Below are 25634 nucleotides of genomic sequence, written 5' to 3' on the forward strand. Positions count from 1 at the left end.
CTCTTGGCAACACAGAAGAGGAGCACCACTGGCCCAGTCAGCAGATACGGCGCAGCAGTTCCAGTTACGTGCACAACACGTGGCACGAGAATCTACACGATGGTGCAGACTTGCCACAGTTCCAAGCGTAGTGACTTATTTACAGGTTTTCCGGGTTACTCGAGTACCAACCACACCTGCAGGACGAACGCCTCGTTCTTATCGTGGCTAGGAGCAGCCATACATTTCAAAGCGGCCTCCACAAAGCCGACCCTAGGAAAGAGGCTGAGGCGCCAACAACCAACGAAAAGAGCACGCTGCGATCAGGAGAAGCGGCAACTGACGCGGTGCATAACGCAAGTGTTTATGCAGTCAACAAGTGAAAAGCACGGTGGAGGTATATCCATGGGCTGCTACACCACTGCAGTGTCGTCTGCTCTTTTATTACACTGAGTCTTTATTTAATTTACTTAGGTCACATAGATTACACGTAATAACCTCAACAAAAACATTTATGTCGTCGTCAAGGTTAAAAAATTTACGCTGTTAACGCGAAGTATGTTGAACACACCTGAACGGAAGTCATTCATAGCCGAGCCGAGTCATCTCAAAAGCTGCCCAGTCAGTGACGTAGGCGTGTTGCTACGCTGGCTTCGTAAATGTGTAAAAAGCAGACGCAAAAAGCGGATAGAAACTACCGTTTGCACAGCACTTATAGTTATCGACCCAGATGTTATCACATCGGAATTTTAAATTGTTCGTACGATGATGTTTTTATAGTAATCACAATCACCCGTTGTGCTAAGACTGGTTAGGAGAAGCGGCATCACGCGCAGCCGCATCCCGTGCACTATTTCTACAATGCGCATTGACGCCGTGCGCGAAAGTCGTGGTTTCGTCTGATCCGTACGCACAGCACTGCACATGCCGTTTCCGATGCCACCAGTGCACCGCAGACTTTCGACGTTGATCTTGCACCATCGCACGAAATGTGAACGGATAAGCGAACAGATAATGTTAGCGAAACGCGATCACGCGTGGCGTGCATAGACGAAACCGCGACTTGACTTGAAACCAGTGACAACCGTCATGGCTGACGAAGTTGGTGTGGAAGCCGAAGAGGATGTGCAAACGCCTCCCCAAGGTTTGAACTTCTTGCCTTCTGCGATCTAGTCGTTAGGGGGTGGTGTCAGATCGGCGAACTTGTGCATCTCTTGATCGCTGGTCGTGCAGTTCGCTATTTCGTGTCTGGCGTGGCCGACCGTTTCGCGAATACTGACAATATGCCGCGCGAATCAGCTGACTCCGATCAGTGACATACGTTCGAGAGCGCGGTTTGCACCGTGAACGGTTTTGACGCGCTCAGGCATCGCGGCGATCTTTTGTGCTGCACGTTTGTATCCATTGGACGACGGAGAGATGAAGTCCATATGGTAGCCGTTTGACCTCTGACCAGAACTTTTAATTGCGTGCACCTTTCGCAATATTTCTTTACGGTAGCACTTGATGACGCGATGTGCAGCAGCTGACTGCACCTTTCACGCGTGGTTTATGTGTCCGCGTGCTTATAGCGGTCTAATGAAAAATGTCCCCTTTTTCATTGTTTTTCGCCCAGCAGTTTCAGTTCCGCATCGACTTGGGAGGCCGCTGCAAAACATTTTGGGAGATGCCGGCTTGTACTCCTACTGTGCCATCTGCGCCCTTTCGCTTCACGACCTTTTCCCCGACGAATGGGACCGGTACGCGTGCATGTTTACTTTAAACTGAGAGCGGAAGCCAGCCAGCTGCTTCCATATGCCGTCTGTGTGCAAGAAAAATAAACGCATAGTGTGACACTTAGGAGGATTATTTTTTTCCTCTGAGCAGTTACCTTGCCAACCAGATTTGGATATTTGTTTTGCTCCGTGAAACAATGTTTTATTTGTTATATACAACTGCCTTACACGCATAATTGCTTAAGGACTGTCAACAGGACTGTTCAGTTCGAGCATTGTCATTTGCCCGCACAAAAATTTTATGAAATTGTGTCCGCGTGAAATGGAGAAACATGCCATCTTGCCGAGGAAAGTGCAAGTAACTTAGTGCCCTACCTTTCATTTGCAGACCACATCTTCCCCACACTGTGTGATTCACGTTCCTTAAAATCGACAGAAAGGAATAATTTTTGGATGCATAGCAGGGACATTAAAATGAAAATAAAGATCAATATCAGAGTATCCTGCAGCTCTTGAAACACATAGATGTCGTGGAGTATGGTTAGATGCTTTTAGCAGCACTTAACCGTACACCATCAGCACTTGAAATATGCCATGACATGAAAAATGTGCCTAAATTGCATCACCAAAGTTGAGTTCGTAGAATTTTGCTGGGATGTTTGCTTTAATTCTTTCATTGACAAGTTCTTAAAAGGATTGACAGGAGAAAATAGGAAATGACAAGCAACTCTACATTCTGACTTGAATCTTTGTCCAACTTATTATTCAAGCTTGCTATGTGTATCGTGTTCACAGAATCATGTAGGGGTTTGAAAAATATGCATACTTTAATAACACAAGTGTGTTTCTTTTGTTTAGTGAGTCATAATAATAGAGGAGCGCGTATCAAAACAGGGCTACAGGAGGAACACAGAATGACACGAGCGCTCGTGTCGTTCTGTGTTCCTCCTGTTGTCCTGTTTTGATACGTGCTCCTCTATTATTATGGATCACCAACTCGCCCAACAAGCAACACTTCTAGCAAGTCAACCGTTTCCTAAACTGGTAATTTCTTCTCCTATGTTGAGAAGTGTTTTTTCATTTGGTGCTGTTTTCTGTGTGGGGTTATAATGATCATTTCTTTGTCATACTTTTTGCTTTATTTAATTTGAAACACATTATTCTGTTTTTTTGGGCATTTATTTCCTTTATCAGTCATTCAGCACTGACAGCTTTCTCTTCACCCTAATCCTGGAGGTTGGTTTCTTCAAGAGGAACCGTGCCCAGATTTTAAGAGCTTATTCAGAATGTGATTTTATAGGAAGGACGTTATTAACTTCTGCAGTGCTATTGTGACTGTGTGCTTTTTTTTTACAATCCTTCATAAATCTAGTTCCACACCATTTCTTTTCACTGTTTTTGTTTCAGAGAATTCTGCGAAAAATGTCTCCTGCAGCTGATTCAGCACCTGGGCCTGCCTTCACAAGTAGAAATTTTGCTATGGTTTTATTATTGACATCATGCTTTTTTTGTTTCGTCATCAGCAGCACTATGAACATCAAATGAAGCATTAACTAGTCATTCGAAACACAAACAGCAAAATGAGGAAATCTGAGTTAAGGGAGGCAGAACTCTAGTGCTGGTGATTTTCATTTCAGAGGCTTGATGACCACATATTGGACGTGTTGATTGACCCCACCGGTGTTTGCTCTCCAGTAGCTAATACTTTTTTGTTTTTGAGGTCATGTTTCAGTTGTCCATTCCTGTTTCATTTGAGGCTGATATGGTACATCTGAAATTAGCTTTTGATGGGCAAATTTTTCTTTTTTTTTTGCAAGAAAGACGGTGTGAATCTGAGTAACTGAGGCATATCTTGAATCAATGTTGAAGGAAATGTTTAAATCCATTCATTTATGTCACACGGTATATTTATAATGCATTGTTTCAGAGTTGTCGGTGCATGCCGGTGTTATGTGCGAGTTGTGGGCAGTTTTCCGTGGATTCCATGAGGCTTGGGTTTTGTGGCAGATGCATAAGTGCCTCGTAAAGCCAATACTGAGATAGTTTTTTGGTGAAGTCACCCTCACAAGGTTAGGATTTCGGCATGTGTGGCTGACTCGTGTTTTTTTTTTTTTCCAAAAAGAATGGACCAACCTACCTATGAACTGTGTGGAGATCTACTTTCAGTTTTATGCATGTTAATTGCTGTCTCATGAATCAGAGCATCAATTTTTTTAACAATATTTACTGAAAATGCCCTACATATGTCACTCAGTATTTTTACCCTGTGATGAATCACTAATTTCATGCAAATGGTAATTATTTTCTTCGTGACTTTGGCATCTTTCATTCATTTCAGTTACTTCTTGGACACCTGCCTATACTGTAGCCTCTATATTTTACACTAAGGTTTCAGACCTTCAAATTTAATCACCATAAGTAACTAGTATCACCTTGTGTTTGGCACATCATGGGCTCGGCTGCTGCAATGCCATTAAACCACTGATACTACTACTACTACCTCTAACTTGTTCATGCCTCTGATAGCTATGCTTGTGTCTTGGATGGTTGTGCTTAGTAGTCTTGCACTGTGTGTCTTATATCTTACACATTGCTGTGGCTGTCACTCCTAAATTTTTTAATGAGCATGAGGAAGGTAGTTTTGCATTTTCTAGCTGATGCATGAATGTCGTTGTGCTCAAACAGTGTTTAGACATAACTGTGATCATCCTATCTTGGATTGTTGCTTATCTCTTGTAAACACATATTAGCTCAAGGTAGTCACATATATATTGTAGTTGTGAGTCATGAGTTTACTAACTAAGCCTTTCCGAGTTTGGATTTTTTTTGCTTAGTATATGGCGCACACTTGAACAAAGGGAGGGAAGAGAACCTGTTTTTATTTCTCTGACTTCGTCATGATTTGGAGGCATGCTCAACAGCTCAGTGGATCAATTACAGGAAATGATTGAGGATCCAAACATGTGATTTACATGGTGGACTTTAAGAGTGATATGAAGGAAACTAAAGTAATGATCAGCAGTTTTGGTGAAAGAGCAACTTAATACATTCAGCCATGAGATGCATAAATTGACAACGAGTTTTAAAGCCGTGAGCAGGCCTGTCTAGAGTCTTGGGGAGTGGTGTGCTTCTGAACATACAAAGCAAAATCTTTTCGCAGTTGCTTAATTTGAGGCATAATGCTCTTTTCTTTGTTGCTTTTATGCCAACATAGATATGCTTGGGTGCATGGATTGTTACCTGGTTCAAAATTTTGCTTCATTTGCTCCACAAAGTACTGCTTAAGCATTCTAAGCAATTCTGTTCGTAGTTGTTCGTCGGTCTTGACCAATCCATTTTAGTGAGTCAGGACCATGAGTGAGAAATAAGCAGGAGAGTAACAGAGGGTTAAAGTTGATTTGGCAGCCACTGTTGCGCCACGAATTGAAGGCTATTTGTATTCCTCAAAAGGAAAGTTTATAATTCGTGTATCCTGTATGTAATTGCCTACAGTGCTCAGACTTCGAGGCTAATGATAAAGCTTGAAAGGAGTGCAAGGAAAATACTGCAAGCAGTAGAAAGGAAAATTACCAGCTTAGCATCAAGAGACATGAAACGAGCTCCGTATGTTAGAGAACAAATCAGTTGATGGTATTCTGCAGTTCACTCTTGGTAAGGCGAACTTAAAGGGGACTGAAAGTTTGTTTGAATTATCCGGAGTTTCAATTGAGGAGAGCCTTTTTTAATTCACGTTATTTTGATAAGATGAAAGCACCAGTTTGAATAAACCAGGAGTTCAAATGAACTAAGCTTTAATTAATAAGAGTCTGCTTTGTGTGAATTAGACATGAGCTCTGTGTGAAACCAAGATGAAGAAACCTGGGTTTGTTTTGACAGTGACATCATTAACGAGTACAGAGAAACATAGGCAGGGGTGGTGGAGGATCAGATTGAGTGATTAGATTAAATTTTATGGAGTAGGCAGAGCCACTACTGGTACAGAAAAGTACTAGTCGAACATCACTAGAAGAGAGGCTCATCCTGTTGTGATTTCAACTAAGGTGATTATGATGATGCTTTTATGGTTTTGCAGGTGATTTTTTTCTTTTTTATAGTTCTAGCTTTGAGCTCAGTCATCTCATTAACGTGTTGCTCTTCCTACAGGTGCAGCCTGTAATGAACGCTCTGATGATGGGTGAAGGTGGTGAACTAGAGCCCTTCATACATGTTCTGAAGGATGAACCTGGCCTGAATGGCAATTGCCTGCGTGTCGTTGAAGACCTCATCTTATTTGCTGTTCAGGGAGGTGAGAATGGCACTTGTTCTTTATTTGTAGAGGTTGGTCAGTTGTTTAGGCATTACTAAGGATGAAAGGCAGAAATAAGACAAAAGTAAAATTTTTTGGGTATCTGCAGTTTGGTTACAGTGTATGGCATGTTTCTTGCTTTGTTCTATCTTCAGGAACTATGCATTGCTGCACAGGCTGAACATTTATTAAACAGCGTGATAAGGCTTAGGTCCTATGACTCCATCAATGGCACAGAAATTAGAAGCTGTGCTGTAATGCATTTACTAGTTAATTTTCAGTAAATTAATGGTTAATTAGTGGTTAAGTGGTTAATTTTCAGCATATGTATTGAGCAAGTATTGAAAACATTCATGTCTGTGTTTTCATGACATTCATGAAGTGTGTTTTCACTGTTGAAAACACATGTCAGTCTGCACATTTTGTTGAGGAAAATAAGAAAATTGTGGTGTAATCGCCTTTCTATTCTTACGTTTTTAACTGTTACATCTCTTAGCTGTGTTTCTTATTTCGAACTGCTTTCATTTGTCTAGTTGCCTTAGGATGCCACGCTCTGGTCAGGTGCTTTTTTCGAAATATCTCGATTGTGCCAATTCTTTACTGAAGTGACGTTCTTCTTCTCTTTTTCTCCTTTGGGCACAAAAAGGACTGGCTACAGGTGTGACAGGTTGCAGTAGCATGCATTTTCTACCAACATTACACCTTATGATTGCACTTCGCATGTAATACATGCACATGCTGTAGTGTCTCTTAGAACTTGGTTGTTTCTAACCTGTTATGCACGCTGTTTTCTTGTGTCTGAGATGCTACATATATGAAAACTTCCCCTGTATGTTTGAGCATGTGAGTGGGGACAAGTGCCCAAACAGCCTAGTGTTGCAATGACTCCATTCATAGGTCTGAAGTTGAAGGCTGTGCTATAACACATTTGTTAGTATTTCAGAGGGCTATTAAGTTCTAGTGTACAATTCCTCTAAAAAGTGCTTTAGTCAGAGTAGAATTTGCATGGTAGTCATGCTGCTAGTGGTATTCTGCTTCTGGGATCAGTGTAGGTTGTTTTTTATGAGCATGGCAGTCATGCAATGTATGCCTTGAAAACATTTGTTGCTATTTGGAGCAATATGATGTTAAACTTGCACAAGAATTGTAATAAGCCGACTGCAATTTTTTTGGACCGTAATGGGCTTATCTCATGTGAATATCATGTGAATCTCATTTGAATGTTATTTTTTACTCATCTTCATTAGAAGTTTTCTCAGCATGCCAGATACATTATAGTTTACTTCAAAAATTTTGTTGAAATTTTTATTACTGCTTTTGAAGGAATGAGCTCTCTGACAGCATGAATTTGTACCAGTTCTTGCCATTGCCATTGCAGCTTACAGTTGAACTACTTTCCTTGCAGGTATCTACGATGCTCGAACACGTGTGTTCATCTTTTACGTTGCCTGGAGGTTAAGAGTTTCACGGTCACTCGTCGAAATGTACGAAGAGTCTGTTGTTGAAATGCTGTCCCAGGAGGTTCACGAACAGTCGGAGTGAGGCTTGGTGTTTTTTTCGTGCTGCATGCATTTTCTGTTTGCAGATGCCTTGATATACTGAGGTCTGCTATTAACTCCGATTGCATGGAGGCGTTTTCCTGGGCTTCTATTTACGTTCACATTCCTTGTTTTTCAGGGAGGAACGAAAGGAAATTGCTAAGAGACAGCGCAACAAGAAGCTCAAGCGTTTCCTTATGATTGGTCTTGCCACTGTTGGAGGAGGGGCCGTCATTGGTCAGTGTTTCATCTCTGTTCCTTGTGCCTATTTTTGCAGAACTGTGTGAGGGACTTTCTTCAGTGTGTTGCTGTGTCACAGACATCAGTGTCAAAGCACCACCTTTGTCCATGAAGCTAAGTTTTGTTTTCAGTTTGCTGTTCTTGAATTGCTTTGCTTGACATTTTAAAAATTATTTGCCGTAACAAAGAGAGGGGACTGCCAGAGTAGGGCGTGTGCCAACTAGCCTACACCTTTGCGTTCATGCTGTTGTGCCAGCGGTTTTTACTGTAATAATTGAATTGACAATTATCTTTAGGTGTTTCTGGAGGTGTCTGTTCGTAGTTGAAGTGAGCATAGCGTTTCTAGGAACTTATTCTACATGTAAACTGGCTCTGTCGGAGGTGCAGTTACACTCACGGTATAACCTGCAGCACACAAGATGCACCCTGAGCTCAGTTCATGAAGCAGTGTGAACTTGGCAGTGCTTAGAAGTTATTCACTTAGCATGCCGCTTGAAAGAGTTCTACAGAAGAACCCCGCTATAGTAAACTCGGGTATAGTAAAATTAATCTGTGGTCCCATTTTGCCTCCCATAGATGACTAGATGACTGTACATTTTTTTTTCGGTTGTAGTAAAAATTTTTGTCGAAAAAAAAAAACGGTTATAGTAAAGAGCGTCTGACCATGGCGACGCACTTCCCGCAGAGTGGTGACAACGCAGCACGCTGAGGCCAACATTCGGAGGCAAATTGAGACCAGACGACGAATGGTGCTCTTTGAGATAGCTTCACCAACAAGATCTGTGGCTGTGAGGAAAAGCCAACTGCTTAACTCCAATAGGGCTTTTTGGCGGGCTGGTTGGTCCATGAAGTCAAGTGAAGGAAACAGCACAAACGACAAGGACGTAACACGACAGCACAGGCACTGAACTAACAACTCTCTCAGTTGTTAGTTCAGCGCCTGTGTTGTCGTGTTACGTCCTTGTCGTTTGTGCTGTTTCCTTCACTTGACTTTTTAACGTCCTTGGGGCCGTGAGGGAAAGCGCGCGGCGTGCATAGAAAGAAAGACGTAAAGCTGACTAGGAACGCAGAAACAAGGAGGCGCAGGTCGCTGAGAAAGGGAAGACAGTAAAAATGCAGTGGAGAGTAGGAAAGGGAAGGAAAGGGCAAACATTCGCAGCACAGGCATGTGAAGTACAGGGGAGCAGTGGCAAGAAATGGAGGTGTGGCGGCACTGCGTGAGCGGTACCACCGTGCATAGACTCTGTCGCGCGTTTAACTCTTGCCTCTTAAACAGCGCTGAGGCTGCTGAAAATGATGCCATGTTCATGCAAAATTTCTGTTTTCACATGAAATCAAACTCGTGTTACAATTATAGCAGAATTATATTTGCGCAAAGGCAGTACTTCCTCAGGACGTAAACAAAATCAAAAACATGGTAACATGAAATGTGATTACTGAAAATAAATAATTATCACATAAATGGACAATAAGAGCATGATGGAAGGTATTTGTGTTTCTTTTATAAACCAGTACTGTGTTTAGTAAGTAGTCAATCAATTACCAGAGAGCATCCTCAGTGCCATATGCCTTCACCAAAAACTGATATAGTAAAGACCCTGATGTGTAGTAAAGGCTTTTGCTGGTCTGAGTCTCCTCACTGTTGAGAGGTTCTATGGTACTGTGTGCAGTATTTTCATGTTTGGAGCTGTGTAGCGCAGCACATAAGTTGCCATGATACACAAGCATCTTCATGGTCACATCTGTGGTGTTGCAGCTCGTATTGAGCCTGACTGCACGTGTCTAATCTCACTGACTGTGCAGAGGCATTCCAACATATGGAGCACGAGAGAGAGGTTCTATCGGCAGTGCACTCATTTTTTGTGCAGGCCTAACCGGAGGGCTAGCAGCGCCACTGATGGCTGCTGGGGCCGGGGCTATCATAGGGGGCGCAGGAGCTGCAGCCTTGGGTTCTGCCACCGGCATCGCAGTCATTGGTTCACTCATTGGGATTGCCGGAGCCGGCCTTACTGGTAAGGAGATGCAAGGTTGTGCTTGATTGACTGTACAACCCCTCCGTTGAGTTGCAGCATTAGTGAGCAGTGGAGACTACAGCCATCTTAGACTTCATCCTTTCTTATCCAAAAATAATGAAAGCCTTTGAGAAGGCTCTACATGAGGTCTGCATAATTTTAGTCCTAGCTGCCTAAAATAGAGCTTACACGCATTGTTTGAAGCATTTGTTCAGAAAGCATTGGTTTTAAGGCAGTATCTTCATCTTTATTTAGGAATGTGATGCTTTGCTTACTGGGAACTTTTTTGAATTTATTGAGCCTTACTAACTTGTTTCTCCTAGCATTATAGTGCTGGTTATATGACATACCTTGCTGGCTGCTGCATATCCACTTTTGCATATCTGCTTGCATGACCAATGCATTTGAATAAACTGCAGTCTTAAGTTGCTTGTTGTTCCAGAACAAATTGGTCTGCGTGCTGCATAAATATAGACCAGGAAATACATGCATGGAAGGAATTGTGATGCCCAGGCTGCAAATTCTCTTCTTCCATTGCACCCGCTGCATGCAGTTTGTGTGAACTTAGTCAGTCTTCATGCATGGCAATTCTGTGTGCAGTGCTTTGTGCTCAGAGTACTTTCGTTTTTTGCTGCCAGGTTACAAGATGAAGAAGAGAGTTGGTGAAATTGAGGAGTTTGCCTTCGACACACTGACCGAGGGCAAAGGACTACACATCACTTTGGCCATTTCAGGCTGGCTATCAGATGAAGACCCAGGTAATCTTTCTTCGCTTATTGTTTCAAATGTGCTTCTTTTATTTTCGCAGCATTATGAACGAGCTGCTTTTAGTGATAGCTACTATTGGAACTTACCTTATGTGATGACGAGTGAATCTAATTATCCTGAGCTCGGATAATTCTTGGATAATTATAACAATTGTGCAACCAATCCTATTCCATTTTTGTGTTTCCCAAGCTTTTTATCACTGGTCGGAGTGATGCCACACCCCATGTTCGGTCTTCGTTATGGTGTCGAGCCCAGCAGTAGTGAGGGCTTGGCATCACTAAAGGGGTAAAGCAAAATAATTGTCATGGAATTGCGACAGGATTGCTATATAATACCTGGCCAGTGGTTATTAGTCACCTAATACTTCCAGGCCCTATTGCTTGTGTAGTCCTGAAAGTCTATACTCATTTTCATATATACCAGTGAGCCCTGCAGAGGCTGCAGAGGTTGTAGGCCCACAAAACCATAATACTCCACTATGCATCATCCGTTTTTCTCAAAGCCTCGGTGAGAACTTGGACGAAAACAAAGAGCAGTATAAAACGAAGTGCTAGCATTGTCGGTCGAAGCTCTTAGACAGTCAGTGTTTGGACTTTGTGGCTATAATCTGCGCTGAGTGTGAACCACTTTGTAGGCACAGATAGAGTGACTCACCCTACCAGCCATGTATCATACTGCCATATGTCATTTTTACTTCTCAAAGTATCAGTGGGTCTCGGGACAGAAACGTGGCAAGAGGTAAAGCGAAATGCACGAGGCTGCCTGTCGTGGTACTTGAGATATTTTGCAGCCAAGTATGCCTGTGTTCACTTTGGTTGTATGGAAAATTGATTTTTAAAGGAAATGGCGCAATAGCTGTCTCACATCTCAGAGGACACCTAAACTGTGCCGTAAGGGAAGGGATAGAGGAGGGAGTGAGGTGAACTACTTTTTGGGCATGGACTTAGCCTGTGCGAACAGGTGTGCTAGCTTTGGCAACGTTGACTGCTCTGTATGAAATGAAGTATAGGTTTTTCTGCTCATTCCTCAGTACTTGCTCTGAAGCATGCACAGTGACTGTGAAACAGTCAGTCGCATGTGCACATTGTGTATACCTTTTTTTGCTGATCACACCGGTGCTGTTATCGCCTGGCAACATGCAGGTGCTCTGAAGCGGCCATGGCGCACACTAATGAACTCGCGGGAGCAGTACGTCCTGCGTTATGAGTCCTCCTACCTGCTGGAGCTGGGCCATGCCATCGATTACCTGTTCAGCTTTGCAGTCTCCATGGCCGCACAGGAGGCACTGAAGTACACCATCCTCTCAGGTTGTGACTCCTGCCTCTGGCTCGTCATTTTTTTTTTTTGCCTGCGGGCTTCTGAAGCAGTGCTTCCTCCCCGATTTCAATGCTGGCCAGATCATCCTCATGCAGCTCCTAGTGCCCTTTCTAATGCTGTCTATTTGGAAGCCTTCGTGCCTGCTCTGCACATGTGATGAGAGGGAGGGAGAGCACTCCTCACTAATTATGTGCCTCAAGAATTGGGCAAATTTTCGTTCTTTTTTTTTCTCAAGGCAACACTTTATAGAAGTTCCGCCAACTATGCCAGCAGGTCGCGCTGCGACATATGCCACCGCCACCGATGAGCAAACAAACAGAGCTTCCAAAGGGGTACCACTGCAATGTGGCTGGCATTGAAATGGTGGATGGAGGAATTGCCTGAAGGCAGTTTTAACGGAACATAAAGGCATTGAAGCTTCAACCCTTGCTTTCATTGTTTTTTTTTTGCTTAGAGTAGTGGAAGCACCATTTCTAGTGAAGGAACGTTATGCTACACTTTCAAATGCAGTAGTTTTTCAAATGAAGCTTTACACGCTCATTCTGTTGGCAGGTCTGATCACAGCCATCACGTGGCCAGCCACCCTGGTCATGGTGGCCGGTGTCATTGACAACCCCTGGGGAGTTTGCAACCGGAGGTCTGCCGAGGTGGGGAGGCATCTGGCTGAGATCCTTTTGGCTCGGCAGCAGGTCAGCATGAGTGAAACTCTTGTTTTTGTGAGCATCTATGTGCCCACATGTGTTGGTGCCTTTGATCTTCCTGATGACATCAATCTTGAGCCTAACCTGGGCATTTGGTGTGGCAAAGTGCAGCTATACATTTTGCGTCAATTCTTTCTTATGCATTATACATTTTTTATTTCATTCTATTTTTCATTACTTTTCATTTTACTTCAAAATCAATGGTACTGTATCTTTTTCACTCGAATGTGATGCATTTTTTTTTCCTTTTCTGCATTTAAAACATTTCATTTTGTATTGAGTGTTTGCCTTATGCTGTTCTGTAAATAACTGTGTCTATTAGCACCGTTGCTTATGCTTCTAATGTTGTGTTATTGACCTAGTACAGTAAAAGCTCGTTAATTTGACCCCTGTGAATTCGGAAATTCGGATTATTAAAACTACTGGCTCGTTCCTGGCCAATGCCCATCTAAGTTTATAGTGTTGTACGCTTAATTTCGGGCGCTACAGGTCTAGCAACGGTTAATTCGAACGGGCTTCCGAGTGGAGGCCATGACCAGGTATGACTCACACGGCACATGATTGTCGAAATAGCCCCACTGAAAACCTGAATTTCATGCTCCAGAGTCGCTCTCGGCCTGCTCACCTCTGGCAATAGCAGAGGTGACAACGAGCAGTGGCCCAGTCTCCTGTGAACAGTCCAACCGCTTTTCAGTTTTACTTTTCCAAGCTTCGTGCCAGTCCCCAGCAAGGGCAGCTCAACCAACCAGCATCAGCCAACTGGCATGAGCCTACCGGTGTTTCGGATGTTGCTGATTTGCGCATCGCTGGTGTTATGCACCCCCCCCTCTCTCCCTCTCATTTATCTTTTCTCCGCTTCAGAGCCACCAAGCGTTTCCTTCGCTTCTGCTCTCGTGGTTCCGTTGTGCGCCACTCAAAAACTGCGTGCTTGTCTCATGCTATTTGTAGTTCATACGATGAAGCCTCCTCACATGCGGCGGTGCCTTCAAGTTCAATTTAACAAGCTTTTACTGCATTTGTGCTTTTATGTTGTTGCTACTCTTTCTGCACCAGGTGTTTCTGACCTTGTACATGAGTTATAAGTTTTTGAGGTAGTTGCAAAACCCCTATTGGCACACTAGTAGCCTTGTAATGTATTTAAGGAAATAACTAAAGAAATAACTTTTAGATACAAGGGGCTGTCAAATGCTTGTCTGGGTCAACTGAACTTTGTTTCGAAGTTCTCAGAGATTTATTATGAGGAGAAATGCTGGAGCAAGAATAGTGAGGCACAGTGGGCAAAAATGGAGAGGGAAGCATACAAGTGACATGCAAGTCAAGGTAATGCATGAGAAGTCCTTATATTGACATTTAATGCATGTTAAAGAGCTCCAAGGTGTTCAAAATCAGGTTTTCTTTTACTGCAGTATTTCTTGAGACCAACATTTGACCTTTGGATGTCAAGAAATTATTTATTCTTCTATGCATTAAATTCTCATACATTCTGCACATGTCCTTATGTGCCATCAATCTGCTTATTACTCATTTTATTCCGTCACTCTTTCGGAATCTGGAAGGGCGGACAACCAGCCGTTTTGGTTGTCCTGTTGAAACCCTGTTGCTGATTGTGCTGACAATTTGCAGGCTGATTCGAAACATGAGTTCTCAGATTTACTGTGAACACTGAACACACGGTGAGTGAGTCTCTGAGAAACAGTGGTACATATTTTAAAATGTGGCACTTCCTTTGTTTCTCTGACACGCTAAATGTGGCATCTTCACACTCGGAAAACATTAGCACTCATCATAGTATATACTGCCCCGCGTTTCAGATCCTTTTGTTGGTTTCTTCATTTTCACTTTCTTTTTTTTAGGGCAAGCGTCCTGTCACTCTAGTCGGCTTCAGCCTCGGTGCCCGTGTCATCTTCTACTGTCTCAAAGAGATGGCCAAGCGAAAAGGTATGCAAGATATCATTAGACCTTCATTGCAAGTGCGTTTTTTATGACTGGACAGCAGCCTAGTATTCTAATGCACTCATACCTTGCCACTTGGATGGCCCTTCAAAGTAATGATGAAGGAGTGATGTGGTATAACTTGTGTAACTTGGTATAACCAGTATAACTTGTGACCTCAAAAAGTAAAAGAAGAACGAAAGAATTAAGTGCCTTTTTAGTCTCTGAAAGCATACAATTCTTGCTGTGGCAATAACCAGTAGACAGTATACTTTTATTTTTAAAAAAAATTAAAATTGGTTTTTTGGAGAAAGGAAATGACGCAGTATCTGTCTCATATCTGTGGCAACCTGAACTGTGCTGTAAGGGAAGGGATAGAGGAGGGAGTGAAAGAAGAAAGGAAGAAAGAGGTGCCGTAGTGGAGGGCTCCAGAATAATTTTGACCACCCTTTTACGTGCACAGCACATAGGGGTGCCTTTGCGTTTTGCCTCCATCTGGGGGGGGGGGTTCGATCATGCGACGGGTTTTCTTTTCTATGCAGAAGCGTATTTGAGGCTTTGCGCGCCTAATTTTTGCCAACTTTTTCACCTACCTTTGCGACAGCACTGTAGAGCTTGCCTATATAACTGTAAATGTCACGTTAGTCTTCAACAGCGGCTCACTGTCTATGTGCCCAGTTATAATGTATACTGCATTAGTGGACTCATAGGTAGGGAGATGTATTATCCTTGATGACTCGGTGAACTTGGGAGAATGGGATGATGAAGAAAAGGAAGCAATAGACTAAGAAGGAAAAGCTGGCTTTGCCAGGATAGGGGAGCTTCTATGGGCAACCGGTGGGCATACATTTGTGCGGCAGTTGCAGCCAGAATTTTGCCTTTGTATCTGCATATTTTCTTTTTATTTCTTTTGCGCATCGCATGGGCAAATGAGATTAGGCAGTCTGTGGGGATAGGATGTCCACAACTGGTGCAAGGCAGGGTTGATTGGAGATCAGAGGTAGAGAAGCCTTCATTCTTCATTGGATGCAGTTGGGCTGTTGGTGACAGTGATGAGACCTTTACGGTGTCTGGCCACCACATGTTACTGGAAGAGCGATTTAAAATGTGCTTTCTCTCGTGAACATGAAGAGCTGTTGTGTTGTTTGTTATCGCTCTTAATCTAAGCCTGTGCTTCTGCATTTGCCTTTTTTTTCTGCCAGGGTGTGAAGGAATCATTGAGGATGCAATCCTCCTGGGAGCTCCAGTTCCAGCACACAAGGAGGAATGGAAGCCGATGGCTCGTGTTGTTGGGGGAAGAATAGTCAATGGCTACTGTAGGTGAGCGGCGAGAGTGTACTGAGGAGGTGCACCCTGAAGTGGCATGGGGCTGCTTGCTGAAAATTCAAGTTTGCATATCGGCCACTGCTCACTCCCTTTTCCTCTCCTGTGCTGTCATGATGTCCAGGGGCACTCATGGGATCACAGGCAATGCGTTTGTTGCTGTGCGTACTTAATATAGTCATTGATGCAAAATTTCAGACGAAGGAACCAGCTGCTCATGATTTTGCATGTGGTAACCTGGCTTCACAAAGAAGCGAAAACGGCACCTTTTTGACAAGATGTGGTGCCACCTGCTTAATGCGCAAAAATTCATCTGCTCATGAGGAAGCTGGTTGAAAACGAATGCACATGGGCAACTCAGGTGGATCTGCTTCCGCGAGGCACGCAGCTATGCATGCGAAGTGGCAGGTGCATGCTTGACAACTGCTGCTAGCTGTCACTTGCACCTGTCACCAGTGTGAACTGCGCATATGGGTTAGAACCTGGCAGTTTGTTTTCAACCAGTGGAGCTCAGAAGAGGGCAGAGGAGGAGAGGAGCACATGCACATGTGTGTAGCAGCCATGTGAAAAATACGGATGGGTGACTGATTGGGATTAACAGTCTTTGAAGTCCTGCTCGGCTTAGTCTCAACACTGGTGATGTGGAGTTTATCTAAGTCTAGGTCCTAGGAAGGTATCTGAAATGATGGTAGTGAGAGAGTTGCTGAGAATTGTGTTTGCTTTGTGAGGAAAGCTACTGGAGGGGCACATTGTGGGCCCAGAGGACTTGCCTCGAGGGAGCTTTGAACAAAATGAGATGAGATCTGATCTGCTTTGGCAGCTGAATGAGTTCTGATTTTACAATGAATAGCAGAACCCTAGGTGGTCGCAGTTAATTCAGAGTTCTCCAAAGTAGCATCAAGGGCTGCCATTTTTTAAATATGCTAGCTACTTTAGCAGCCCATCATCAAGGTGTCAGTAAGGGATCGAGTGTTAAAAGGCCACTGACCAGGGGTCTGGACATTTTAGACAAACAATCCCAGTGCATAGATGAGGCATTGAAGATAACCTCTGCGAAATACTACAGCCATGCGTGCCCCGAAAAGCAGTAAAAATTCAAATCAAAGTCCGTTCGCTCTTTCCTTCGAGAAGCCAACCTCCTTATTTCTACTCTGGCTCCCGAGCCTTCAAGTTGACGTCATCGTGAAGACCCTCGCGAAAGGCATTCCATTGGTGTGTCATTTTGACTGACAAGCGAAGGGTGGGCGTAGCCAGTTCGTCGCGTCGTCTGCTTGTTGCACGCACGCTTTCCGTAGCGCCTTCCGTTTTTGCGCTCACATACAACACCCTCCTCCCCCCCAACAAGGTTTTTACTCGTGCCAGTGCATGCATGCTTCAGCGTGTTATGTGCGTGTGTCGTGTCGTAGAGCCTTTCGCTCTCTCGCACTCTCGACCGCTCCGCACACACACACTGCTTCTCGCTCGTCCATCTTGTCTACACTGCCACTGTCCTGGTTTTTCTCAGCTCTGTTGAAAGAGGGGAAGTTTAGGAGCAGAGAAAAGACACAAATGCACAGAACACATAAACACCCACAGAAAAGTGAAAACATGCAATTCCAAGAAATACCGGAGTGTTCCTGAGTCCGCCCTTCGCCATGCGTTTCGAACAAAAGCGACTCCCACCCCTCCGGTCGTAAAACAGGTAAAAGGCCTGTCTCGCACACAAACACACACACAAAAAAACATAGTCATGAAAAGCAAGCTCGCTAACTGGGTATGTCACTGAAAAAAAACACAGATATATGAAAGTATGCGCTTGCTAACATGTTGAGGTGGTCGAGCCGATCGCGTCTCTCGATCATTCGGAGAAAATGCAACGACGCTGTTTCATCGTTGGATGTGCACATAGCGACTGGAGTCGAACCACGATCCAGTACAAATTGCCAGAAGACTAAGCCTTGAGTCGTGTCTGGTTCCAACGAATCGGCCTTCCAGACACAGCAGTCAGGAATGTCGTGGTTTGCGGAAGACACTTCACTCCAGACGACTACGTCCACGACCCAAGGCTACTTCAGGCAATGAACAGTCTCCTTCAGCCACGGCTGAAGTCAGGCACACTACCGACAATAACATTGAAGACGCGCAGTGCAGAAAAACATCTGTGAGCACAGCGGAGCAAGGCCACCAAGGCACGCGATGCGCCAAGTAATGCGCAATGACGGTGGTGAAGCGGGGGATGAACACAGGTCGGGAAAAGACAGGGGTCAAGCTGTTTTGTTGCGCACCCAACCAGGAAGGCAGGGTAGGGAGTGGAGAACTTGAAAAAAGTCCTGAAACAAACAAAAATGACTGGGGCGAGGAAAGACAAAGAAACAAAGAACGAGGAAACATGCAAAATAGAGAGGGTGTTGGGAGACATTACCGCTCCACCCTTCAACCCCCCCCCCCCCCCCCCCCGGCCATGAAATATGAAATATCCGGGTAGGAAAAAGGAAGAAAAGAATTCTTTTCAAGGCGAGGCCATGACATAGCATGTGGCCTACTCCACAAGACACCGGGCCTCTGGCTAACATCAGAGGTGAAAGGGCGAATTTCACTAGCGGAGCCTACTTGACGAGGTGCGAGAGAGAAAGATCTTCGGGAGGGAACGGAAGGAGAGGAGCATGGCAAAGTAGCTTGATTTCGATGGCTGTAACTACGCTATTAATGAGTCTTGTCAAAAAATATTTGCGGCCATGCCATCCGGGGATGATGCCTCACTACCAGAGAGGTAGAAAATATTTTCGACCAGAGGGTGGTCAGTGGCCCTTTAAGAAATTTAGGCAAGCTGAACTGTGGCTGGCTAGTCGTGAAATCTGGTGGATGATGTCTGCTTATGTGGATGATTGGGTGCATTGTGATGATTTGCACTTACTTTCTACGTTCAAACCCTAACGTAGTTTCATCATCTGTGCGAAGTAGAGAGCTCAGTGTTCGGTAAACACCTGGCTACTTTGAAAAAGCAACTGTCTTGTAGCGGTATGCAAGTACTTATCATGATTAGCAATTTAATACTTTTTTATACTTTGCTGTATTTTTGTCCTACCCCTCACCAAGCATCAATAAATAGGAGTGACACACGCAGTGATGTTTTTACATGGTCACTACTCTTGTATCTTCCACAGCATTTTACAATAGAAGTGGGTTTTACAAACACCACGAACCATTAGCCAGGGAACTTTTCACTGATATGCTCATTCTGCACGTTTCTTGGATTTTCTAGTTTTATTGCATTCCATGAGCATAATTCACTACTAAGCGGCTTAATTCAGGATTATTCTTCAAAAAGTGTGGAACTGGCTCTTTTTTCTTTATTTTGCATTGCCACATATGCTACCTAGTATGCTACCTAGTACTCTGTGACTTGAAATTCAAAGCACCAAAGCTGTGTGCTTAAGCTATTTTTGTGTCGACTTTTTAATAGCTCACTATTATTCCTCCCTGCTGTTAGGTAAAAGCAACTAATGTTTTATCGTGCAAAGGAAATGTAAATGGGCTGGCCTTTTTGTTTTTAGCCTGTTTGGTATGGGTTTACTGTACGTGCCCTAGACATGGTATGTACTGAATAGAAAAATATGTGTACAATGACATGTAATGAATATCTTTTTCTTGGCACTAGGGGAGACTGGCTGCTTAAGTTTCTGCACCGAACGTCATCAGCAACTCTCAAGATAGCCGGACTCCAGGCAATCAGATGGAACGACAGACGGATGTGCAATGTTGACCTCAGTGATGTGGTCAGTACCTGCCATGAAATTCAATTTGTTGCGCTCTTTTTTATAAGTTGGCTTGTAACCAGTTGTTTATGTAGTGATAGCAGGTTACGGTACCAGCCCTTATATGATGAGAGAAATGCTAGTAGCAGTGTGTATAAATGTAGTCACATTGAAGAGGTTGTGAATAGAAACACTGCTTCCACAAACTACTTTTCTACCGTATGCTTAGTGTTGGCAACCGTTCTTCAGAAGTGCTCAGAGAGGTTGGTAGCAACAGGTTTAGTATTCCAACTGCTGTCTACTGGAGTGCATCAGAGGCTGGAAATTGTCCTTGTTCCTTTGTAAGTGGGTGATTTGTCAGCCTGTTCGCTCACAGGTTTCTGGGCACACGGATTACGTAAAGAAGATGGATATCATTCTCAAGGCTGTCGGCATCCAGACGTGTGATGATGTGCTGGAGGCAGATCCAAGCATGCGCAAGTCAAGGTCCTACGCCCCAGCAGACAGGGGCGAGAATTTCCGCAGCCAACAGCTACATCGTTCAAGGTCCGACTCTGCACTGTATGCCAGGAAAACTGTTAACGTGGTGAGTTTCTCACATTTTGTCTCCATTTGCTTATGGGCTTTGCTTTGTGTTAGTCGTATCTGACTTGTTTGTTATATTTTATTGCATGAAGCAGGCTTCTTCATAAAAATGCCATACATATTGCAACTCTCTTTTGCCAGCAACCTAGTGATGGTCCTAGTGGTGGTCGAAAAGCTGTCGACGTCGTAGTACTATTTGTAGTTGTAGTAGTAGTTGTCAGCACCGCGCGTGGGAAATATTTGGGGGCTGCGTAAAAATCAGAGGGCATGCACACTCAATAAATAAAAAAACCTTGGTCAAGGCTGGGAATCGAACCAGGGTCTTTGGCATTCGAGATGGGGACGCCTCCACGCTGCCACAGCGGTTTGCCGTTTGGACATCATTGAACGCGCGTCTAGTGAATGCACGGGTTTCTTAGAAGCGTATCTTCGAGATCTGTACTGAGGCATACAGGAGTAATTATGAGCATGTAAATTAGAGATGGCTGAATTAAGAGAGTACCATGCATTTCCGGTAAATTTCCTCCGGGCTTAGTGTGCAGTCATAGCACCATCGTATGGGACCCATTGAAACCCCCCTTCGCCATGCATGGCGCTGGCCCAGCAGATGGTGCGCGCGTAGGCGACCTTTCTGCATCGGAGTAGTGTTTTTCATTTCTGAACAGGTGTGATAGAACTGCAGCCATCTGTGAGTGCTAGTGTGGAGCATCTGTGTTTTGAGAGAGTCACCGAAAAAAGGCTTGCAGTGACTCTAGCGATGTTGTTCCATGGACTCCTTGGCAACGCTGCAACACGATGTTGTGTCCCACTCTTTAAGACGAAGTTAAGCGTCCTCGAATTTTTTAATCTATTCTTAGGCTGCAGTAAGAGAAGTGATCTGTGCGCTCATCTACTTAGAGAAACTGTCATCCTTACAACATGTTAGTTGGGGCCACTTGGGGTCACTGAATAAAAACTTATTTCAGCTACCGCATTACTTTGGTACACAACCATAGTTTTCTTTGCACACTGCGGCAGGTAGCAGCACCAGTCAGCGTGATAAAGTTCAGTTCTGTCTCCCTCTACAACAGACAGTGCATGTAGTAAATGTGAAATTTCAATACAACAGCTGGCTTCTGTCACATTACAAAGCTTCTCTAGAAAATTACATGTGCCTTGCGTACATAGCTTGTGATGGTTCGGGTCGAAATTATTCGCTTGTTCAGTGTAACAGACAGGTATGCTGAATTTTTGGGTGACCCTGCTGTTTTAAGAATGCTCAATTCATGCAGTGCTTGGTTTCTTTCCTTTTTCATGCTATTTGGATGATGCTTTCTTCAGCCAGAAGTTGCTGAACAGAGACATCCATATAGCACTACATGCAAGCAGAATAAGACTTGGCTTGACATTGGAGCATAAAATGCTCAACAGAAATCTGGAACAGTGTGACAGCCCTAACCATGTGACCGTGTCAAGCCACTTCTTATTGTCGTCTGACTACTTTTGCACCTTTGCACTCATTAGTAGGTTCAAACTGGTGTTAGAGAGTAGCTGTTCTAGGATTATGTTGAGCACTCTCTGCCATGATTTTTTTGCGCCTGTCCAACCTGTAAATGTGCAGCTCTTTATTATTTTACTTATTCATACCCTCAACGCACACCTTATTTTAGAGGAAAGTGGAGTGCATAGCATTAGGTATTTCACATTTGGTACAGACAAAGGGTAGTAAACAGTTATGCGTACACAAAGGCAACAGTAAAAAAAAAAAGTCTGGCCCGAATACTACAATATTATGGCATTTTAGTGCATTATGTTGTGCAAAGCATTTCTACGAGTTAATAGTTAGTAGTAATCGTAGCCATTGAAGAGGGAAGGTAGTTCCCATGTATTTAACATGTGTAGGATAAATGAATCCAAGCAAGTGTTAGTGTCACATCATGCTTTGATCAAGATTCCACTCAGCAGACCTTTAGTGTGGTCATGCTCTGCATACATTTTTGCAGTTTTTTTTTCTTGCCGTTACTTGCCTTTAGCTTCCCTAACAGCCTCCTACGCTCTGTCTTCCGTGCTCGACAGGCTTGTGCTCCAAGAGAGAACCGCCACCTGTCGGTCAATGACCGGCCAATGAGCTACTCCCTCGAGAGCGTCCTGAGCAGGAGCAGCTCAGCCTTTGGTGGAAGCAGCAGCGTGACGGCCGATGGCCATCGACGCTGGTCGCCCCGTGGTTTCCTACAGTCGACGCGAAACCTCCTGAGGCCCCGTGCCGCACCAAGCACCACAGCGGCAAACGATGATGATGCAACGAGTGGCGTTGCCTCGACAACCGACAGCTGGGAGTGGTCGACATGGGACGACGAATCAAGCCCTCATACTGCTGCCGGCAGTGTGTCGCACAACAAGTCTCAGGCCTGACTTGGCGGCGTTGTTTGACGCAGGAAAAAAAAAAAACAGGAAAAAGTGGGAATGTTGAGCTAGTCAGTGCATGTTGCGTTAAGAAGTGAACAGTGAAAGGAGGACACCGCTCTGTCTGTGCCCTTCTTCTCCCATCCTTGTTTGTGCTATTTGTTTTTCATAGGCGGGAACATTGTTTTGAAAGAGATGTGTTCGTTGGGACATGTGCGTTGGAGACAGCTTGTCGGGAACGGTGGTGTTCGACCAATGAAATGATCACAAAAAAGACCTTCAGCCGAGGCTATAAAATGTTTTTGCACAGTTAAAAGGGGTTAATTATATGTCTTGTGACAAAAATTAGCACCTTGAAGGCCCCAACATGTGCACAAGAATAGTCAACTTCCCAGGCACCAGGGGCTGCCCAGGAGCGATTAGCTCCTAGCTACCCGAAGCATTGGAGGCACTAATGTGTTGTGCCTGACAGCTGAATTTTCTGGTCTTTATATTCTTGTACTATACCCCAAATATTTGTTCTCGTTCACATTACTCAGGAAACGGGCTGCTGTGACTACAGTTTGTAAAATGTAGTTTGCCAGAATTTGTGACATGTTTAATGTTATCCGGAGGATGCTGAGCCACATTCTGCTAACTGCTGTTTAAAGGAAAACTTACACTTCATTGTTTGTTGGAACGATTGTGCCACTTTCTGAATGTTTTTCTTGAGGCCAGTTAAGTGTTAGCTGCACAGCAAAAGTATTGGTGCCTACTAAAGGTCCAGGCATCACAGCCTTCAGTTTTTATGACTATAGACTGCATTGGTTCTTTTGCATTCAAGGTACAACCACGGAAGGCAGTCTAGGGGCTCTATTTTTTTTGTGTGTTTGTGTGCCATTGGAGTGAGTGGCTGTCGACACCTGTTTAAAACAGTTGTGCAGAGCTGCAGTCACTTTACAAAAACGTCCTAGACCTTCCATTTTGTCACAAACATAAACCAAACCCACATATGGAGTTTGAAATGAGCAGCCTGAATTCGAGTGCAGGCCCCGCTATGCACCACTGAGTTTCAGATTGCATGCCCAGGCTGTGAGGAAACTAGGAAAAGGGGGGGAGGGGGTTCCAGCCACCTTCCAGATACACATTATATTGTATGTATACAACATTACAGTGTGTGTCATAGTGTGATATTGAGCATTGCTTGGTTCTTGTAGACTAGCGAGCATGCATGGGAGGGCAGTTCATTTGCTTTTGAGAGCATGGATTTGTCAGTTGGTATGACTGCACTCCCTAGATCCTTGATTTTTTGCCGGTGCAAGCTGTATTGCAAATTTTTGCGCCGAATACGCTTTCCAGCGGGGACTGTATTTTTGAAAAAGCTATGATTACTGTCATGTACAGCTTTGAGAGGGTTGCTTTGAGCTATGATGGTCCTTGAAAGAACAGTTTAGAAAAGAGGAAAGGAAAAAAAATGAGAAGAAAACAAAAGAGCTTATATTTTAATGCACCTAGTTTATTTTACATGCAAATTACTATAATTACCGGTACAGGTATTGCACAGTTGGCACTTACTGCTTGTTGTCTGTGGCTAAGCATCGCTGTTCACCTTATGCATTCATTTACGTTTCCTTGCATTGTGGACACTCCTTTTTTTTTCTTTCATTTACACTATATATATATATATATATATATATATATATATATATATTCCATCTTTGTACTTTTGGAATGAAAGTAGTATAATGATATGTATATAGTGGCAACTACATTCAGAAATGAATCAGTCAAGAAATGAAAGATGGTATGCACACCGATTTTATCTGTCCCAGTTACAACAAAGTTGCAAACAAAACTTGTCTCAAAGTCACAAAGGATTCTACTAACTGTAGAATCAGCTCAATTTCTCCCATCAAATTGTTGTAGTCTGCTGTTCATTACTGCCAAATACTTATCTGATCTCACAACTTTATAAACAGTCCTTGCCGTGAAAATTTTCAGTGGCAGATTGCTAAAAAATAATGGCTTCCGAGTATTAGGGAATGTTGTGTTTACACTGACAGGTATTATCTTTTTTTGTCCTTAACATGTTTAAATTGCACAGTGTTAACACTGCTTGCTGCCGGTTAGCAGTATGCGTAATCCATTCATTGGTACTAATCTGCAGAATTAGGTTTGAAAGTCAGGTGGGCGAGTAATGATTTGAAATACTAAAACCATAGCACAGAAGAACTTGTTATACGAAGGAGGAAGCAAGCATGCATAAGCTCTTACACTTGATAGAGCTTGTTTCAAAAGGCCTGGAATCGGGTAGCAGCAAGATTATGTTGGGCTTGAATATGTCGGAGCACAATGCTGACACGCAAGATGAGAGAGCTAAGGAGCTTCTTCCGACTCACTGCTTGCTTGAAACCACAAAAATTTCATGACACATTTAATGTGGTGCCCAGAGCTCTTTGTATTTTGGATGTGAAAGGATTCAGAAAGTTTGCATGGCTGTATGTCTTTCTGTTCAAAGAAACTTTAAGCATGTCAGAAGTTCTTATTTGGCTGCAGGTCAGCTCTTCTGGGCATTTCCGTCATTTTTGTTGACATATTTTTATTCGGCGATGAAATGTTGCACTTGAGGCTTCACAAAAAAAAATATATATATACCATCTGCAACTTGCATGCTTGAAAAAAAGACGAAATGGAAATGTAATTCATACAATGGAGTGTTATTTAGTGAATGGATGTGAACCGTGTGCTTGCAGGACTGTGCAATTTTCATCTCTCCTGAACCTTGTTGCAGCAAAACTTCTCAGATGTTTTGACAAAATACGAGCAAATGTACTGTAGGCTTCATGCATCCTGAGTCACTTAAAGGGCAACTCCAGAGGTTTTTTCTGCTACCACATTCTAATGAAACATGTACTGTAGATATTTCTCATTTCCCTGATTACTTCCATCAAGTTTGGCAGCCATGCGACATTTCTTTCCGGTGGAAATCGATTTTAAAGTTTGACGTTTTCGTGGCCTCCGTTCAGATTTTTTAACGGGCAACACTGAATTTTTGACGTTGCAAGCACTGTGTTCATGTTAATGCCCGTTTCACAAAAAATATTTTCACGCTTGTATTGGGTCTTCTCAGGCATTTTATGAAAA

General features: G+C 43.6%; 1 protein-coding gene across 2 annotated transcripts; it reads left to right on the plus strand.

Annotated features, from left to right (window-relative positions):
• The first annotated feature begins 563 nt into the window (after positions 1 to 563).
• On the plus strand, positions 564 to 25125 carry LOC144121445 (transmembrane and coiled-coil domain-containing protein 4-like). Of its 2 annotated transcripts, none has more exons than XM_077654648.1 (15): positions 564 to 1123; positions 1595 to 1718; positions 3102 to 3159; positions 5838 to 5979; positions 7385 to 7517; positions 7657 to 7754; positions 9626 to 9769; positions 10408 to 10527; positions 11680 to 11844; positions 12407 to 12543; positions 14409 to 14493; positions 15690 to 15807; positions 19448 to 19565; positions 19921 to 20130; positions 22185 to 25125. In XM_077654648.1, exons 1-15 carry the CDS (start codon positions 1069 to 1071, stop codon positions 22518 to 22520), a joined length of 2043 nt encoding a protein of 680 aa, XP_077510774.1. In that variant the 5' UTR covers positions 564 to 1068; the 3' UTR covers positions 22521 to 25125. The 2 variants fall into 2 exon arrangements, with proteins under 2 accessions (XP_077510774.1, XP_077510775.1); XM_077654649.1 differs by having other exon boundaries at positions 579 to 1123; positions 1598 to 1718.
• The last annotated feature ends 509 nt before the right edge of the window (positions 25126 to 25634 follow it).

This window comes from Amblyomma americanum, chromosome 2 (genome assembly GCF_052857255.1).
Source record: "Amblyomma americanum isolate KBUSLIRL-KWMA chromosome 2, ASM5285725v1, whole genome shotgun sequence".
NCBI lineage: Eukaryota > Metazoa > Arthropoda > Arachnida > Ixodida > Ixodidae > Amblyomma > Amblyomma americanum.

Excerpts from the sequence above, each read along its gene's own strand:
- LOC144121445 (XM_077654648.1), top strand. The coding sequence starts at position 1,069 with ATGGCTGACGAAGTTGGTGTGGAAGCCGAAGAGGATGTGCAAACGCCT. Across the intron at positions 1,719-3,101 it reads TTCCCCGACGAATGGGACCG|AGAATTCTGCGAAAAATGTC; the intron begins GTACGCGTGCAT and ends TTTTTGTTTCAG. Across the intron at positions 15,808-19,447 it reads ATAGTCAATGGCTACTGTAG|GGGAGACTGGCTGCTTAAGT; the intron begins GTGAGCGGCGAG and ends TCTTGGCACTAG.